A 16,549-nucleotide genomic window follows, 5' to 3' on the forward strand; every position below is an offset into this window, starting at 1 on the left:
TCTAGAGAGGCAAACTGGTTTCCTCTAGCAAGCCCACTGCAACGGATGAGCAATGCTGCCCCAAGACTGGAAGTCTCATCCTGGGATGGGAAAACACCAAGGCTTGAGTTCTTCATCACGCTTACTGAGGGTAGGAAAAGGGAAAGCAGGAGATGCATGCTATGTTTTATTGGCATGCATGAAAATTTTTCTACCACAGAGTAGATGTGAGAGGAAGGAAAAATAGGAGGGGAATTCAGGGGCAGAATAACACCCTCCCTGAAGATGACTGCTTGCTAGGCAGGAGACCCGGGTTCCATCCCTGGGTTGGGAAGATCCTCTGGAGAAGGGGATGGCTACCCACTCCAGTATTCTTGCCTGGAGAATGCCATGGACAGAGGAGCCTGGCAAGCTACGGTCCATGGGGTCCCAAAGAGTCGGACACAACTGAGTGACTAAGCACAAAGACAGCCATGTCCTAATCTCTGGAACCTCATGTATAAGGCAAAAAGGAATGAAGACTCCGGTAGAACCAAGGTTACTGATCCTCTGACTCTAAGATAATACTGTCCGGGGTTATCTAAGTGCACGCACTGCAGTCACAAGGGTCCACAGAGCTGGAAGAGGGGGCAGGAGAGAATCAGAGGAGGACAAGGATGAGGATGGCCACTGGCTCTGAAGACAGGCGAAGGGGCCACGAGCCTTCGGACAGCCTGCAGGAGCCAGAGAGCAAGGAAGGAAGAGCACGTCACGCAGACGCTGGCCCAGGGTGGCCCATGCTGGGATTCTGAACCAAGGAGACCCTAAGACAATGAACTTGTGCTGTTAAAGTTACGAAGGTGGAGGTAATCTGTAACAACGTAATGGAAAACTAATGGGCCAAGAGGAAAGGAAAAGGACAATTACTGTTGGGATGAGGGCAGCTGGCAGGCATCAGCTTCATTTTGGCTCGCTGGCCCCAGGCAATTGAGAAGCATGATTTACACACGTGTTTACAAGAAGAGCACCCAGACCTGAAGGAAGGGAGGAGCCCAGGACTGACTCACTGGTTCTCACTAAGACTGAACCTCATCCCCAGCAGGGGCACCACTCAGCTGGGGGTTATGCCTTATCCACAGGGAGCCCAAGGGAAACCGGCCATGACTTGGGCTCCAGCTTAGTCGGGCTCCCAAAGCCCCCCAGCGCAGCTGTGTGATGGAGACCACACACGCCTGCAATTAAACCATCCCCAAATGCACTTCTTCTGCACACAAACCAGAGATGTAAAACTCTGAGGAACAAATCCACAAGGATTTCAAGGCAGAGAACCTTTCAGCTATGTCTGGTTAGGAAGGGAAGATGCTCCCCACTGAGACGGAGGAACAGATTAGAAGTCTAGCTCCGACTCTGGAACAGCAAGGCCAGAAATCAGCCTCCCCGGGTCCACGTCTCTCATCTGTGAAGTGAAAGTCGCCCTGACGTGCATCCTCTAGTCCTGTCACTGCACCCGTCTAGGGAAATCCGGAGTCCTTCCTCAAAGAAACACGTCTAAGAGATGTGGAATGGACATAAAGCCCTGAGCTTTCACTACATACAATGTATGCAAACACAGAACATCCCGATTGAGACGTTTCACACTCCCGCTGGGTGACGTGTGGGTCCCACCTAAGAAACCCGTGTTCAATACAGATGCTAAAGCAGCTACAGAATCGACAGGCATGGCAGCCTCAGATGCCCCAACTGGCCCCTCTCTGCCAACAGCAAAGGGCTGAGATTTGGTGAGGGATGCCCAGGCCTGGGACCCCGAGGCCAAGCCCCAGTTCCGGCTCTCTCACCTCCTGGACAGTTCCCACCCCAAGCCACCTGGCTTCTTAACGACAAGAGGAGGGATCATGGGCTTCCTGTGACTTCACCCCAAGGCTGTTCTGAGCATCAGATAAGCTCGTCGACAGGGAGTGTCACCTCGGAAGGGGTGATGACACAGGCTGGCCGAGATTATAACAGCGACTGAAGTCTGTGGATCTGGGCATCGAGTCAAGACTCACGGGGGTCACTTGTCAGAGATGCAGGCTGTTCAGATGTCAAATCTGGGCAATGATGCCTACTGTGTGGAATCAGAGTGAGGTGGGTGAAGTTGCTGGCACAACGCGGGCTCACAGGAGATGCTCAATAAATGCAACCTCCAAGTGTGGCCGTCTACAGTCCCTTTCACGTTCTACCGGGACTTAGAGGTGGACAGATTTCAACAAACATCTCAGAGCATAGTGTTCCCGTCTCCAAATGTGCATGCCAGCAATAGCAGCACTGATTTTAAGGGTCAAGTTGCCAAGTGCTGAGCAGTACTTTTTATGAAACAAATTCACGGGACCAGAGCTCTTGCTGCCAGTAACCACCATAAGCCATGGTCCCGGGGAATTACCATCTATGTGGAAGAAATGTCAACTGGAGGTACTACGAGAATAAGCAGAGATCAGGAGAGCCAGGGTCTCCAGAGTCCCTGCTGCAGGCTGGTGCCATGCCAGGCATGTGAGGGTGTCTCCAACTCTCTCACCAGCGCCTGCCAGCCCAGCATCATCACACCTGCTACATCAGGGCAATCCAGGATCTGACAGTGCACACACTTGTCCTTAAAAAAATACTCTTTGCTCTAAATCACGCCAGGTTTTTCTAAGATACACACATTTTTAAATCTATTTATTCATTTTAAATGGAGGATAATTCCAATATTGTGACGGTCCCTCCAGGCTATCACAGAGCACTGGCTCTGGACGCCCTGCGTCATGCATCAAACTCACACTGGCTACCTACTTTACATATGGCAATGTATAAGTTTCAACGCTATTCTCTCAAATCATGCCACCCTCTCCTAATCCCACAAGTCCAAAAGCCTGTTCTATACATCTTACTGCAGCAAGAGTAAGCCTCTTCTCCAGTCTGCATCCTCGCAACGCTCTTCCAGGACTTGGTTCCCGAAGTACAGAGAAGTGCCACACTTGCACGAGGAGCGGGCTGGCTCAGCCCGGAAGGGGAGGGGAAGGAGGCTCTCCCTGTCTTCATTTTGAGAAGCGGCGCACTTCCGACCCGGAGGTCCGCTCCGCCGGCCGGGCGCCCTTACCTTGAAGGAGGCGTGCTGTTCCATGTGCCGTAGCAGCTGTGGCTTCTGGGCGGCCGTGTAGTCACACACCGTGCACTTGAACTGCTTGCCTGAAGAGAAGGAGAAGGAGGTGAGCGGGCTCAGGCTACAGCCCCTGCGTGTGCCTGGGGTGGGAATGAAGGCCCTGGGACACCCCGGGCCATCGGCGGGTGGGGCCCAGGACCTCAGGGGGAACCGGCAGGGAAGCACGAGGCAGCAGGCTCGGCCTCGGCGGGGGGAGAAGTGGGGGTCAGACGCCAGGGGCCGCAGGGTCTCCCTAGGAGCCGGGACCCCAGCCCGAGAGCTGGGAGGAGCTGCAGAATGCCCTTCAGCCAGAGAAGAGATCTGTGTTTGGGAATTCCCAACTCCGGCAGGGAGCTTCCCAGGTGGCTCAGTGGTAAAGAATCTGCCTGCTCATGCAGGAGACACAGGAAATACAGGATCGATCCCTGGGTCAGGCAGGTCCTCTGGAGAAGGAAACGGCAACCCACTCCAGGATTCTTGCTGGGAAAATTCCATGGACAGAGGAGCCTGGTGGGCTACACTCCATGCGGGTCACAAAGAGTCAGACACAACTGAGCGACTAAGCAACAATGCAGGTAAAAAGCAGATTCGAGGGGGAGATAAAAGGCAGATTTCGAGAGAGAGAAAACGACAGAGAAATGTGACATACCAGCCTTTACAGAGGATTAACGTTTCAGAAATTTGTAAACATTCAGCAGTGTGATAAACAAGCCCATGTATTAAATCGACAGATACATGAGACAGGCTACATTTTTTACCTCCCAATGAGGAAAAATAAAACAACCTGCAAAAACAGCAACATGCAACCAAATATAAAGGTGACCTACTTCTCATGGCAGCATCGCTCGTCATGAACTCCTAACGGCCGCTGAGCTTTACTCAGGGACAAGCACCACGGTCACTGAACATGGTACCACAGGAACACCAGCCCCTTCTGGCGACGCGCTCACCTCTCCTTTCGCGACAAGCTGGCTGAAAAAGCTGTCCCCCCGCAGCCTCCATGCTCCCTTCCTACTCGCTCTTGAACCCACCCTCTGGAGATGGCACCAGCTCACCCTAAAACCTGTCTCACCAAGGTGACCAGTGACCAACGATGCCAACCAACCAAGCCGAAGGCAGATTTCAGCCCTTATTTTCCACAGGTTCCGCTGCACGTGGCTCTGCGCTGGGCCGTGCTTAGGGAGCCCTCTGCGCCTCTGACTCCATGCTCCTCCTGTCCCTCCGTGCCTCTCTGTTCCCTCTCTGCATACTGGAGACACTGTCTTCCATCTCCACCCTTTACACATTGAATCCGAGTCCCCCAGCCACACTACCGTTCTCCTTCTTTTGTAAAACTTTGATATCAAAATCTATCTTCCACTCACACTTGTTCTAATCCAGACTCACTGTCTCACCCATGAAATGGGTTCCACTTCCGACCTTTGTAGGGGATCACTCACCTCATCACCCAAGTTAGAGACCTGGCAGCCTGCCTCAACGTCACCACGACCCCAGCTGCACTCCCCTCATTTTTTTAGCACCTGATTTCAACTCCTAATATGTTTCTATTTCCCTTTGTTTCTAAAACCTCCATACTGGTTTTAGACCCCAATCATTTGCTTTCCGGACAGTGGTAAAAGCCTTCTGAACCAGTTTCCTTGTCTTCAGGTAACCCCCGCATCCATCACCCACCCTCTCCCCGCCTCCACCATCCATCCATCCATCCTGAAGCCCCATCCTCCATTCTGATCTAACACAGAAACGCCCACAGACCTTCCTGCCGAGCCCTCCAACGACTCCAACAACAGGTCAAAGCTGAGGTTCCAGGGCTGGGGCACAGAAGGTTCCCAGAACCAGAACTGACTCTCCCCTCCTGACTCCTCTCTCTGACCTCCTGTTTTGCCTTTGCCGTCTAAGACCCCTGAGCCTCTGCTAACACTTTACGTGCCTGGGATGCGCTGTCTCCTGGCATCTGGTCATTCTCCACTTTAACACAAAACTCAAGCTGATCAACACCTCTGGCACAAGCAGGCGAGGAGCCAGCATTCCACACACTCTGTCAATGCCCCGGCTCTGTGGCATCGTCGCCACCTGCCATCAGCCACCTACAGGCAGGAACCGTGTCTTACTCATTCTGGCACTCCTAGTGCCTGAATGCGTGGCACACACTGAAACTAGCCTGTGCATTTTACCAAACTGAGCTGGGCAAGAAACAAAAAGGAAATTCTGGACAACTCACATGAATAATACTTTCAATAGGAGCAGCAAAAGGGAAACAGTTAACAGAAATACAGAAAAACAGTTAACAGCAATACAGAAATATAGAAATAACAGAAATATGGCAACTATACCTGTCATTCCAGGTGAATGACCCCCAAGCTCTAGATTCTACTAATTCTGCAAGTCCAAAGCTTGAGGAAAACCTTTTCATGCTTAAGGCAAATCAGTCATAATTGGAGAGCAATTTCCTTAGAAGAAAAGCTATGACAAACCTAGACAGCATATTAAAAAGCAGAGATAACATTGTGCTGACAGAGGTCCATCAATCCTAAAGGGAACCACCCCTGAGTATTCACGGGAATGACTGATGCTGAAGCTGAAGCTCCAATACTTTGGCCACCTGATGGGAAGAGAAAAGACTCTGATGCTGGGAAAGAATGAAGGCATGAGGAGAAGGGGACAACAGAGGATGAGATGGTTGGATGGCATCACCGCCTCTATAGACATGAGTTTGAGCAAACTGCAAGAGATGGTGAAAAGACAAGAAAACCTGGCGTGCTGCAGTCCAAGGAGTGGCAAAGAGTTGGTATGCCTTACCAACTGAATAATAACAACAAGAGAGCAATTAACACCTTTTCTTGAACACAGTATCATCTTTTTTCAACAGAAGGCCATCTATTGCTGTACATCTCCTATCTAAACTCAGACAATCATACTTCCCTGCTGGCGTGTGACTCACCCAGAAAATCATTATTGTGCCAGGCAGCCTGAGCAGAATGGTGTCTGGGTTCCCCACCGGCACAGTGTGGGGAGGAAAGCTGATAAAACCACTCTCCACATTGATAAATATTTTCACTCATTACTAATACATCTGGACCAAAGAGTAAGAGACAAAGTGCTAAAAATGATTAGTGCCTGAAATGAATAAATGGAATCACCTCGTTGGAGAGCCAGAGTCAGCCTTTTATGGATATATTCCCACGACTCAGCAAGAGACAAGGAGAGAAGGCAGCTCCTAAGAGCATCCCTTATGAGGCACAGAGTTCGGGCAATAAATATGACAAATGTTTCCAGCAACCGCTGACGCCCCCACCAAACAGGCCTGGGAGAGCACTGGACAGAATCTTTTGCTGCCTAATTAAAATAATGCAATATAGACACATGACTAAACGCAAAAAAACAATGATTTGAGACTATCAAATTGCTTTCCATTGAGATACTCCTGGGTATCACAGGGAGAGCTGGCTAGAAACACAGAATTTACTTGAGGTTAGTGTGACCTCAAAGGGCTGGGCGACGCACAGCAAATGGCTGTGTCAGTGTGAGTCCCAGAGCAGCCCGGGAAGAGAAAGAAATGATGACAAAGGAAAAAGGAGGTGGGGCTTTTTTAAAAAAAACTTCATTTTTCACACAACATGCTTGGCAAGCTCTGAGTACTGAGCTGCTGGCTGTCAACAGCTGTGCCAGGACTTGATCTGTCTGATCTCAACCAGCCCCCCAGAGCCCGGGACACAGGTAGGACATCCCTCTTACAAAAGAGGAACCAGGAACAAGAAGCTGAGCAACTTGTCAGGTTGTGAAGTAGCTGGTAGTAGAGCCTAGATGTGCACCCCAAAGCCCTGGGTCACAGCTACATAAGAATCCACGTAGACATGCCTATATTTAAAATGGATAACCAACAAGGACCTACTGTATAGCACAGGGAACTCTGCTCACTGTTATATAATAACCTAAATGGTGAAAGAATTTGAAAAAGGATAGATACGTGTATATGTATAACTGAGTCACTCTACTGTACACTGGAAACTAACGTAACACTGTTAATCAGCTATCAGTTCAGTTCAGTTCAGTCGCTCAGTGGTGGCCGACTCTTGTGACCCCATGAATCGCAGCATGCCAGGCCTCCCTGTCCATCACCAACACCCAGAGTTCACTCAGACTCACATCCATCGAGTCAGTGATGCCATCCAGCCATCTCATCCTCTGTCATCCCCTTCTCCTCCTGCCCTCAATCCCTCCCAGCATCAGAGTCTTTTCCAATGAGTCAACTCTTCGCCTGAGGTGGCCAAAGTACTGGAGTTTCAGCTTTAGCATCAGTCCTTCCAAAGAACACCCAGGGCTGATCTCCCCTAGAATGGACTGGTTGGATCTCCTTGCAGTCCAAGGGACTCTCAAGAGTCTTCACCAACACCACAGTTCAAAAGCATCAATTCTTCGGTGCTCAGCTTTCTTCACAGTCCAGCTCTCACATCCATACATGACCACTGGAAAAACCATAGCCTTGACTAGATGGACCTTTGTTGGCAAAGTAATGTCTCTGCTTTTGAATATGCTATCTAGGTTGGTCATAACTTTTCTTCCAAGGAGTAATTGTCTTTTAATTTCATGGCTGCAGTCACCATCTGCAGTTTTTTTGGAGCCCCAAAAAATAAAGTCTGACACTGTTTCCACTGTTTCCACTGTTTCCCCATCTATTTCCCATGAAGTGATGGGACCAGATACCATGATCTTCATTTTCTGAATGTTGAGCTTTAAGCCAACTTTTTCACTCTCCTCTTTCATCAAGAGGCTTTTTAGTTCCTCTTCACTTTCTGCCATAAGGGTGGTGTCATCTGCATATCTGAGGTTATTGATATTTCTCCCGGGAATCTTGATTCCAGCTTGTGCTTCTTCCAGCCCAGCGTTTCTCATGATGTACTCTGCATATAAGTTAAATAAGCAGGGTAACAATATACAGCCTTGATGTACTCCTTTTCCTATTTGGAAGCAGTCTGTTGTTCCATGTCCAGTTCTAACTGTTGCTTCCTGACCTGCATATAGGTTTCTCAAGAGGCAGGTCAGGTGGTCTGGTATTCCCATCTCTTTCAGAATGTTCCACAGTTTATTGTGATCCACACAGTCAAAGGCTTTATACTCCAATGTAAAATAAAAAGTTAAAAAAAAAAATGAACACAATGTGACCTACATTGGAGAGGAAAAAGAAAAGATTCCTCTTTTTTGACATCCCTCATTTTGTGACATTTTCACATTGAAATTAAACCACCTCATATTCATATTTGCATTTCTCAGTATTTGAGGTATCTTCATAACGCAGCTGTAAAATACTGCCCCCTCCCAGGCCCCGCACCCCAGTCTTATGGATTTGTCTTGTTTCTCACTCAGCGTCATGACGGTGGGGGAATCTGTGTTTTCTCTCTGGTTGCTGCTGGCATTCCCTGTTGCTGTATCCAAAATGCCTAATTACCTGAGGGGTGGGGCGGTGGCTCATGGAGTCGTCTCTGGCTGGTCCCTGGTCCCTGTGGTGCCCTCGCAAGGTGGCTGGACTTTGGGAACAGGAGAGTGGACGTTGCATCCTATGCCCTTGTGCCGGCAGTGCTGGTGACAGGAGCGTCCCAGCAGGAGGCTGCTCAGCCACGTGCCCTCCCCCTCCCCCCGCCCGCCATCCCCCCGCCCCTCCCCCACTCTCCATCCCCACACCCCCTTCCCCCCGCCCGTCATGCCCCCCACCCGCAGCTGCAGATGATGGGACCACAGTGGACAGTGACCCGATGGAGCTAGGAACCTGAACTGTGGGGATCTGAAGCATGTAACTCAGGAGATGTCAGTCATTAGACGTCCACTCTGTGGATGAAACAAGTGAACAAACCAACTGGAAAGGGAGACAGAGAGAGAGCATCAGGACAAGGAGGCCGAGAGGAGCGAAGGTTGAGGGATGAAGACCTCCACCCCACGAGCTCTCCCTGAGGGGCCACGGCGGGGGGAGGGGGCACGGTGCGAGGCCAGGTGTGCACCCGGAGCACAGACAGGAGATGAGGGGAGCCCGTGCCCCTCTGGGGCTCACGGCCGGCGTGCACCAGAAGATAAGGGACCACGACCGGTCACAGTAGGCGGGGGAGGGAGCGCACAGCAAGGCAGGGTGGGGGAAGAGGGGGCCAGGGTGGGGCCGGGCCGTGGGGCCGGGCCGTCAGGGAAGGCCTCCTTGGGGAAGTGACTAGCAAGCTAAGACTGAAGGGTGACGGGGCCCAGACACAGGAAGAGGCGGCAACAACAGTCCTGAGGAGGAGAAACCCAAACACCAGGGCCCCAGGACTTCCCCATGGGCCAGCAGCTAGGACCTTGCCTTCCAATGCAGGGGTGCAGGGTTGACCCCCAGCCAGGGAGCTAAGACCCCATGTGCCCCAAAACCAAACCATAAAACAGAAGAAGCAGTACTGTAATAAATTCAATAAAGACTATAGAAATGGCCCACATCAAAAAAAAAAAAAAGAAATCTTAAAACACACACATACACACACACACACACACACACACGTCTAAGTCTCTGCAGTTCAGTTCAGTTGCTCAGTCGTGTCCAACTCTCTGTGACCCCAGGACTACAGCACACCAGGCCTCCCTGTCCATCACCAACTCCCAGAGTTTACTCAAACTCATGTCCATCCAGTCGGTGATGCCATCCAACCATCTCATCCTCTGTCATTCCCTTCTCCTCCTGCCTTCAATCTTTTCCAGCATCAAGGTCTTTTCTATGAGTCAGTTCTTCACATCAGGTAGCCAAACTATTGGAGCGTCATCTTCAGCATCAGTCCTTCCAATGAATATTCAGGACTGATTTCCTTTAGGATGGACTGGTTTCATCTCCTTGCAGTCCAAGGGACAGCCTCTGCAGGATACAATAAATGTCCCTTTTCTGTTTCAGTGACCTCAAGTGAGCTTCTGTCAACAGCAACCAAAAGAGGCCCAGCAAATACAGCTGTTGAATGAATCCATGAGTACAAGAATAAAAAACACCAAAACTTCTCAAAGCAAACACGGAAGAAAGGGCATGAAAAAACAACGCACTCAAGAGAGGAACAAATCCAATTTAATTAATCAAAAGAAGTTCAATGACCGCAAAGAAGTTTACACACAGTGCCAGGAACCAGTCAACGTTACAGATTCCTCATGCACGTTACTGATTTAATCCATCAAATCCTCTGATTCAGCAGTCCCCAACCTTTTTGGCACCAGGGACTGATTCCGTGGAAGACAGATTTTCCACAGATTGGGGATGGGGGGATGGTTTTGGGATGATTCAAGCACGCTACATCCATCGTGCACTTTATTTCTAACCTAATTTCTAATCTAATGATCTGACAGGAGGTACCAGTCCCCAGCCCAGGGGTTGGGGACCCCGCTTCTAATTCACCTGATTGATATCATGAGTCATCAAAACACTAAAAAGTATAATGAAATGATAATATTTGATATCCACTGAACTAAGAAACTGAAGATGTTTAATAAGATGCGATGCTAAAAACGAAAGAGTTCAGCGGGAACACTGCTAAGTTTCTGATGTCATTTTTTGAAAAGTAAGCTGGAAGTGTGGTGCATGATTAAAACAACCAAAGTGGAACAGCCCTCCTGCTCCTGGAAATACGTCCTAGGAAATTAATTCCAAAGAAGGACAGGTTTATATGCAAGAAAAAGTTCCCCACAACGTCAGTTGTAACAATGAGAGGGAAAAAAGAAAACCATACACTGCCCCCAAATAACTAGGTGATGGATGTTAAATAAACTTACTGTGGCAGTCATTTCATAATATATATGTATATCAAACCATTATGTTGTACACCTTAAGCTAATACAACATTATATGTGAACTGTATTTCAATAAAAAGGGAAAAAAATTCTTTAAAAAAAAGGAAAAGAAACACACACCTGCTGTCTTCCTTTGTTTCTTACTACACCCTCATCTGGCTTGATGAGATTCCCCGAGGATGGCTCCAGCTGCTTAGTTACTTTAAATAGAGCTCTATATAAAACCAGGGACGAATGGAATGGCAGAAAAACCTTAAACTGTCAGAAGAAAATAAAACTGTCCCCTTGTCTTCTGGCATTTGGATTCCATCAGAACACAAAGCAGAGATAGAAAACACGCTTTAAGGCAGCATGTTTGAAATATCTGCTAAGTTAAGCAATTCCTGCCAAATCAAGCTTCGTGTGTACCTTAAACTTGAAGAAGCACTAAAATACTTAGAGGAAAAAAAAATCTGTATAAACTGTAAAAATACCAGGAGGCATAAAAGCGAAAATGCCTTTCTATGACTGTTTATCCAGTCTTACTGAAAAAGGTGGTATTTTGCATAAGCAAATTTTTCAGAAAACTGCATTTACCCTTTTCAAAACTGATACTCTTCAAATATTAACTATTGCGCTGTCCCTTCCTAGTGAAGGAATATTTGAGAGAAAGGAATTTGATCTTTCCTAAATGATACAGGTGATCCAGATTAATCACCACCAACATCTATTTGCACCTGCATCAAGGTGCCCCCTGTGTCGAGGTGCACCCTGTGCTGAAGCCCACCCTGTGCTGAGGTGGCGGGGTACATGGGAATACTGATCACTAAGAGAGCAGGCACACACGCCCAGTGCTGAGAATGAGCAGACACACTCAGTGTGTGGGGGCCCAGTTAATCTCCCCACAACCCCACTGTGCTAAGGCAATCGTGCCCTCCCCCCAAAAGTGCTGCTTAGTTACTAAGCTCTGTCTGACACTTTTGCGACCCCGTGGACTGTAGCCAGCCATGCTCCTCTGTCCATGGGATTTCCCAGGCAAGAATACTGGAGTGGATTGCCATGCCCTCCTCCAGTGGATCTTCCCGACCCAGGGATCAAACCTGCATCTCCTGCACTGTTAAGTCACCTTATACGCAGAAGGGATTTTGTAGATGGGATCAAGTTAAAAATCTTGAGTTAGGGGATGATCCTGGATTATACAGGTGGGACCAGTGAAACTGCAAGTGTCCTTATCGGTGGGGGAGTCAGACTCAGAGAGGAGGCTTGACGACAGAAGCACAGGGAGAGAGGGAGTGAGAGCTATGTGCTGGCTGACATGAAGGAGGGGCTCACAAACCAAAGGATGCAGGCAGCCCCTAGAGGCCAGAGAGCTTAAAGGAACAGTTTCTCCCAGGGGGTCTCCAGAAGAAAGGCAGTCCTGCTTACCCCTCAATTTTAAGACTTCTGACCTCCAAAGCTGTCACATAGTAAACCTGTTGTTTGAAGCCACTACATGTGTGGCGGTCTGTTACGGCAGCCGCGGGAAATGAACGCACCCGCACGCGTAGGAATCGTCATCGACACCAAGTTACAAACAGGGATGACGAGGCACCTGCTCAAGGGCACGCAGGCAGGAAGTGGTTCCTTCCCAGGACTGCCCCAGAGACCCAAGGTCTCACCCACTCTGCTGCACTGCCTCTCCACACAGCCTGGCACTCACGGGTCGGCTGCCTCCAGTGAGAAATGCACCCTGCGGGAGGCATCGCAGGCAGGCATCATGCAGCAGGCATTTTGCAAAGCGAAACGCATCTTCCCAGTTCTGGCATCTGCAGTAATTTGTGCAATGGCAACTCAGAACAGAAATAGCTACAGCAATAAAAAGACTGTTTAAGAAGTCTCTGCACTTTAGCAGCTGAACTTGAAGCAATCGTAGCGAGGGACAGATGATTCTCTGTAATTAGTACATCGGTTCTGATACCAGGAGGAATGGATCAGCATTAGACAGGGAGAGAAACAGAAGGCAGAGCGCTATAAAAGACCAGGGAAGGACGTGGCACCAGACCTGGATTAAATTCGAGACACTGTGCCAGGTATTTGCAGCTGAGACTCCTCTGACCAGGTGAGACTGTAGGTAACCAAGCCTAACTCAACAGTTAAACCTGTGTGTTCATTTTAGAGTATGAGTTCAGTTACTCTTATGGTTCATAAAAACCTCAGAAAAAGAGCTTCAGGTGGCCCCAGGCAGGGTGCCCAGAGAAGTGGGTGTCCTGGATCCTGGAGTCAGCCCTCCCCTCTCCTGCCCATCACCAGGACCCAGCCCGTGAAGATAAGTCACAGAAAAAACCCACTGTGTTCCTGTTGTTGTCCCACTCCTACCCATGACCCTTGACCTTCTCTCCAGCAGGAAGGCAGGAAGAGCAGGAGAAGGACGCTTCGGAGAGACCAGGCTCACCGCAGCCTCGTCAGTGGACTTGCTAAGATTACCCAAATGGCTGCTCAAGTACCATCTTCTTTTAACTTCTTGGTTCTAGAACGCATGTTTTTTTAAGTAAAGAGGACACAGATAAGTAGGGGTACTTTACCCTAGAATGATTGTGTTTTTCAGAGGAAACAGGACCTTGAAAAAACTCCGGACTTAAATCTCCTAGAATATTTCAATGTGGAGCCATGGGATCTCTTATTATAAATTGAAGAAGCAAGGGGAAAAGTGGTACATCCTCCGCTCAGACCTCATTTCCATATTCAACTCTCCACTTGTCCAATTACTACACACACGAGAGTGTTTGAAGCTTGGGTAATTCCTCCTTGCAGATTTTACCAGGAAACTTCTTCATCTCCAGTGTAAGAGGGAAGGTTGGATTGGGGGAAGAAGGGGACCCAAAGGAATTAGCACTGAACTTCAAAGAGCTTTTCATTTCATGATTAGAGAATTCCTGTTTGATTACATAACACAAAGGCACTACACCACTGAACCTTTCCCATCTGTTCTGGGTGAGCAGAATCATGTTCAAACCTCTAGACCACGCAACATGTGTCTAGACCCTCTTTAAAGTCAAAAGTGAGGAGATGTGTTACCAGCACGATTTCTGCATTAAATCCTTGTACCTGTTGGCATACATGCAAAGGGTTTAATCGGGCCCTTTATAGATCAATATTTCTCTTTGTACATGTCGACTGGCAAATCTTTTTAACTAAAACTGTCACCCATTCCAGCCTATCACTTCTAAGGCACAGTAATGAGTTCCTTTGGGAAATAGGAATGAATAAATAAGGCTTGATCAGTTTAAAGAAGCCAATACACGTGAAAAATTAAGATCCACAAGCAGGTAAAGGAAAAGATAATTACTCAGTTCCTTTTTACTTAATTAAAAGAGACCCAAGGACTTCCCTGCTGGTACAATGGATAAGAACCCGCCTGCCAGTGCAAGGGACATGGGTTTGATCCCTGGTCCAGGAAGATCCCAACTGTCAAGGAGCAACTAAGCCTGAGCTCCACAACCCTTGAGCCCCAGCTCGAGAGCCTGTGAGTTGGAACTGGAGAGTAGCTCCCAGTCGGTACAATTAGAGAAAGTGCTTGAACAGGAACAGACCCAGCGCAGCAAAAATTGTGTGTAAGGCCATGCAGCAGACAGGACCACTGAGGGGGCAGCTGCGGACAGAAGAGTCCTCAGCATGGAGATCGGAGCTGAGGAGGCACCAGGAAGGAGACTGAGTCAAGGGGCTACAAGAAGGCCTGGGCAAGGAGCAGGGCATCGCCTGCAGCTCACCCTCACATCCAGTAGACAGGGAGGCACAACTATCCCCACTTCCCTAGGAGGAAACCAAGGCGCAGAGAGGTCAGTGGACCCAGGTCACTGTACCAGGTGGAAGCGGGCAAGACTGATGCCTCTCCAGCTGTCTGCTCCAACGTAGCTTCTCTGTGGAGCAATCTAAGGAATTATCACTGCTGCAACTACACTGAAAACCGAATCATTTCAGGCCAGCTCTAAAGGCACGCGTGGCTCTGAGTAAAGCGGGAACCCTACGGCTACAGGCTGGGAGCCTCATCAAGGTAGCCAGGCCCTATATAAGCACACTTCCCCGAGGATTCAAAGCCTGTTTCAGAAGTTGCCAAACAGCTCATGAGGCTCCCTAGCTTACCCAACGGACAAGGCAATGGCACCCCACTCCAGTACTCCTGCCTGGAAAATCCCATGGATGGAGGAGCCTGGAAGGCTGCAGTCCATGGGGTCGCTGAGAGTCGGACATAACTGAGCGACTTCACTTTCACTTTTCACTTTCATGCATTGGAGAAGGAAATGGCAACCCACTCCAATGTTCTTGCCTGGAGAATCCCAGGGACAGGGGAGCCTGGTGGGCTGCCGTCTATGGGGTCACATAAAGTCGGATACGACTGAAGTGACTTAGCAGCAGCAGCAGCAGCTTACCCAAAGAAACAACAACTAAATGAGAAAAACATCTCTGTCCATCTAAATTCTCCCCCTTGCCGACAAACTCGGGGAAGCGGGTGGGGAGACAGGAGGGACGGGCTGAGTGTCCCGAGGATGCTGGCTGGGACATGGGTGCTCACACTGATCTCATGCCCCCAAGACCGGACAGCCTGTCCACGATGCCCAATCAGATGTGAGTGCCATTGTCTCAACGCCCTTCAGGGCCGAGCGCAGAGCTCGGGGCCAGGAGGAGGCCACGGTGCCCCTCCTGGCCCTCCAGATCCCACCCCAATGGCCCAGGGACACGCCAGACCTCCCTGGCTCTGGGGGAAGCTGCGTCTCGTAACTGGGGCATCACTGGACTTCAGGGAATAATATGCTTACCCTGTCAAGAAACATCAGAGAGGCTTATTGCTGGCGGAGGTGTGAGAATTCATGAATAATCACACGACTTAACGCTTCCATTACTCAGGATACGACGGCTTTACTCTCATTGTATTTTTAATTATTTTGATTACGGATTTATTAATTTACAGCACACTGCTTAAGTCTGAATGAACAGCAGGGCTCTGGCTTTGGTGCAGCCCAAGGCAAACCTGATCCTAAGTCCCGACGGATCCCGGGCTAAGCCCTCAGCTTCTCCCTGAGCCCCTCGGGCTCACTGGCAGTACACACGACAGACCCCAGAACCACCTCAAATTAAAGGCAGAGCAGACCGGCAGGATCCTCCTCTGTGCACTGAAATAAAAATCTCTGTTGAAACCACTTCAGTTTTTACAGCAGACTCCGATTTTTGTATGTAATTGTGTTAAAATAACATTTCGTTGGTATAGTTTATTAATCTCATTACATGGAATATTGAGAAGACCCTCATAAGACTGCAGTTTAAAGGAGAATTTTAAATGTGATAGGTCTTTTACCATATAGCTGCATGTCTTCCTAAAACAACTGTGCAATTCTGCCTTTCTCTGTCTCTCTGGCTCCTTGCCAGATGACTTTCCTGGTGACTGGGACACACACCAGGTATAGTCAGGGCAGCTCCTCAAGGTCATCAGGCTTGGGTGCGGAGAAAGGGTTGAACAGGACTGAAACTTCCAGATCAAGGTCTTCTGAGGATGCCTTATTCCCTGGGGCAGAGTCCCCTCCACGCCCACCCCCCACAAATGCATGCACGTGCTTACACACACACACACACACACACGTGCAGTAAGTGTCCAGCAAGCACAGGTGGGGTCAGCACAGAGCCCGGGGCACTGAGGAAGCAGACAAG

General features: G+C 49.2%; 1 protein-coding gene across 6 annotated transcripts in view; it reads right to left on the reverse strand.

Moving 5' to 3' along the window:
• ZFAT (zinc finger and AT-hook domain containing) overlaps window positions 1–16,549 on the reverse strand; it is a 157,665-nt gene that overhangs the window by 52,619 nt on the left and 88,497 nt on the right. For all 6 annotated transcript variants that reach the window (XR_015140338.1, XR_015140337.1, XM_086335591.1 and 3 more), the window contains one exon: window positions 3,074–3,162. Coding sequence is in view for 4 of the 6 variants with exons in the window: in XM_086335591.1 (XP_086191717.1) it covers window positions 3,074–3,162 (89 nt within the window). In the remaining 2 variants the exon portion in view is untranslated. The remainder of the gene's footprint in view (window positions 1–3,073; window positions 3,163–16,549) is intronic.

The sequence above is a fragment of the Bos grunniens genome, chromosome 14 (assembly GCF_055505025.1).
Source record: "Bos grunniens cultivar Pamir isolate PY7600 chromosome 14, Bosgru_T2T1.0, whole genome shotgun sequence".
Classification (NCBI taxonomy): domain Eukaryota; kingdom Metazoa; phylum Chordata; class Mammalia; order Artiodactyla; family Bovidae; genus Bos; species Bos grunniens.